The sequence below is a fragment of the Hetaerina americana genome, unplaced genomic scaffold (genome assembly GCF_022747635.1).
Source record: "Hetaerina americana unplaced genomic scaffold, ioHetAmer1.1.p SCAF_2, whole genome shotgun sequence".
In the NCBI taxonomy this organism is placed as follows: domain Eukaryota; kingdom Metazoa; phylum Arthropoda; class Insecta; order Odonata; family Calopterygidae; genus Hetaerina; species Hetaerina americana.
The window spans coordinates 67,108,227-67,111,477 of record NW_027286763.1 but is presented as its reverse complement, the minus strand read 5'-3'; the positions used below and the strand labels follow the sequence as shown (position 1 = coordinate 67,111,477).

The window sequence follows — 3,251 nt, the reverse complement described above, 5'->3', positions numbered from 1 at the left end:
TGCAATGGCGCAAGTCAGGGAGCGTGCCTGGAAGTCTGCCCGAGGCTTCTTGGCGCGTGCCGCACCGGCTCGCCACCTCTCTTGTAAATTCTGCTCTCGGATCCACTGCAAGCCATCTCCCCCGCGCCTGGCTCACCCCGCAATCTAAGGGGACACGATTACGACAACTGAGGTAATCTATTCCTTGTCCCGTGAGGTGTTGACAGTGCGACGGGTTAATGTCTCCCTTGCCAGGTTTCCTCTCTAGGTATATATAGGCTGCTTCTCGTGGTCAGAAGCATCATTCACTCGAAGAAGCACCGCAGCTCCTCAAATCAACTCTCTCAAGCCGTTGGTCCCAACAACCCCACAGCAGAAATGAAGGTCCTGGTGAGTATGGGCTCGACGGTGAATCTTCGGTGGCGTTAGATACTAGGGATCCCCTTCGCTTCCGAGTAACTGTTAAACGCAAGACTAGTTCTATGATAACTTAAGAATCTTCAAGATATAGTTTTCTTGAAATCAATATTTAAATAGTAAAGAGGATTTGTCCCACCATACAATGTTGCCACTATAATATATAACATATATAACGTAATATATTAATGATTCACTTTCAAAAGGCCATAATAATTAAATAAATATTCCATCTTAATTCGTACTTAATTGGCAGAAAAATAAGTGCTATTCTGGACCTGATATCCAATCAGTCATTATTATTTGCCATGAGCAGTCGCAGAAAGAAACTAACTAGGCCGAAATCTATCACAGAAATCTACAATGAGCAATTTCAAAATAAATGGGGATTTTTTTCTAGGAATGTGTTTCTATAGGGTCTCATAAGTTAAATATCTGTAAATAAATCTTTGCAAATTTCAGCATTAGTTCGAATTTCTGAGGAATATCAATCAATATTACCGAATAAAATCTTAACGATGCAATGGTCCGAAACTTTTGATCAATATACGTGACAATTGAAGCAGTAACTAACAAATTATGGTGGAGAGAAAATAAGTTACGCTGCGCGCATTCCTCTATTGCACCTGAAGACACATTATACTTAATTAAACCTTACCGTTTGATGTGTCAAATCAATAGGTGATCAAATTAATTACGATCTTAATAATACCTAAGTAGTTCGATGGTCTATTTTAAAATCAATTCCATCTCATCATCAAGGTACATGTCCAGTGATAATCGACCTGCCGTCTGTAATACATATTCTTCCGATGTTGATGGTTCGAACGATCGATCGATATCGAATGAATGATCTTCCACTTTTGTCACGTTTCTCCTCAATTACTGATCTATTCCTCGACCGGTCACAAGGTGGAGACATGCGGTAAAAATGGACGCATTTTTGCGAGAGAGTAGGCATGCTAAAAGTTCCAGAATAGACGCCCTGGGGTCCGTTTTTTAAAGTAAGACAGACATTGTCAAGTTTTAAAGCCCTTGTGGCCCGCTCATACAAATATTTCTATTACGCTAACTCGTTTAGTGTTCATAACATCTATAACTTAACGGTAGAAGTGATTTTGAGTGTTCTTTAATACATTCAAGATTGTTCGCACGGGGATTGTAAATTGACGCGTGAGAGCCCGGTCTGGTTTATTTCCACTCTTCCTCCGCTTCCTAAAATCCTATTCACCACACCAAAGCACCCTCGATTGGGTTGGACTACCGCTCCTACTTACTAGATCCGTAAAGCAAAATTCAAAGATTCATTAGAAAATACCCATTTTTGCATGGCGTAGAGAGACATGAATACGCGAAAGTTTTTTCATAATATATTTTTTCAATACGAGCTATAATTTCAATATATTTTTATGCATACGAGAAAATGTATACATACATAGGCTAGTATCCTAACACACACCGTCACAAGCCTTGGCGGCGGCTAGTGGGGTACTGTTTGGATGCAGAAGGCTTAAAGGCCCTCCTACAACATCAGTCGTCCCTTCTAAACAACCGCACCGTGCGCTCATCTGAAACCCTTTCCCTTTCGCTCTGTTTCAGGTTGTCGCCCTCGCCGTCCTGGCCGTCGCTGCAGCTGAAGCCCCGCGTGACAAGCGTGGAGCCCTGATCGCTGCCGCTTACACCGCACCAGTAGCCGCCGCTTACACCGCACCAGTAGCTGCCGCCTACACCGCACCAGTAGCCGCCGCTTACACCGCACCAGTAGCCGCCGCTTACACCGCGCCAGTAGCCGCCGCTTACACCGCACCAGTAGCCGCCGCTTACACCGCACCAGTGGCTGCCGCTTACACCGCACCAGTGGCCGCCGCACCTTATGCTGCGTACACCTCACCCGCGCTGGCTCCCTACGCCGCCGCGCCCTTCGCCGCCTACACCGCACCCTCACCCTATGCCGCTTACCGCTACTTCTAAGCAGCTGACGCTAGATCAGTACGGACGTAGTTGCCACACTCTCGATCTGACCCGTATCGCCCTCGTCAGTGCCTCACGGGGGCGATCTCCGCACGTGGGCACTATGTATATCGACGCATTCTATGGCGCAATAAAAAAGAATCCTTAGGAAATAATCATTTATCAATTTTTTACACGGTCATCCATTTATTTCCTCGCTTTCCTATCCCCACGGATGTCCGTTGGGACGCCGTTAATAGGCTATCTCTCTCGTGTGCCCAAGGTGCACATTTCGCTTTCCAGCAAATGAACAGTGACACACTTTGCCTATGGGACTCGAGTGGCTGAAGGAGTTCGAAATCTCGCGCTGCTCATTCATATCTGCCCTGACAAGAGGACCCTGCCGGAGGAGGGCGATCCCCGATATCCGCGCTACCAACTTAAGGTGACACTCGCCCAGCCAGATGCCAGACACGTCGGGAAAGCCCGTGAGGGAGGAGGACCCATGAAACGGTTTTCTTCGAAATGCTTCCTTTCGCTGCGCAGGCAATAATACTATAAATCTTCTTCCCGATGACCTTTGAGCGACCGGATGAATTTCCGGAAATACCAGTCGAGCTTTCCAAGAAAAGCCACAGAATTTACAGTAACACGATGAAAAATAATCCCATCTTCGAGTCATTCCCGTTACTATAACTTTAGTTCGAACAATTATATTCATATTTACTCATGGCCCTATCGTTGATATCAACCTACTTCTCTTGTTATCCAGTTTCATGTCAGCGCTAATTTGTTTTTTTCTGTGAAAGTTTTCAGTTTATTTCCATTCTCTCCAGTCATCTATTAAGGTTCCTGCCATCGCATCTTTTCAACTCCCTATTTCAAATTAGAAAAGTATTTCACTA

The 3,251-nt window shown here is 45.2% G+C and overlaps 1 protein-coding gene across 1 annotated transcript; it reads left to right on the top strand.

Annotated features, from left to right (window-relative positions):
- The first annotated feature begins 301 nt into the window (after positions 1–301).
- Positions 302–2,477, top strand: LOC139688252 (vitelline membrane protein Vm26Ab). The gene is made up of 2 exons (XM_071585711.1): positions 302–369; positions 1,996–2,477. The coding sequence occupies exons 1-2, from the start codon at positions 358–360 to the stop codon at positions 2,365–2,367; spliced, it is 384 nt and encodes a 127-aa protein (XP_071441812.1). The 5' UTR covers positions 302–357; the 3' UTR covers positions 2,368–2,477.
- The last annotated feature ends 774 nt before the right edge of the window (positions 2,478–3,251 follow it).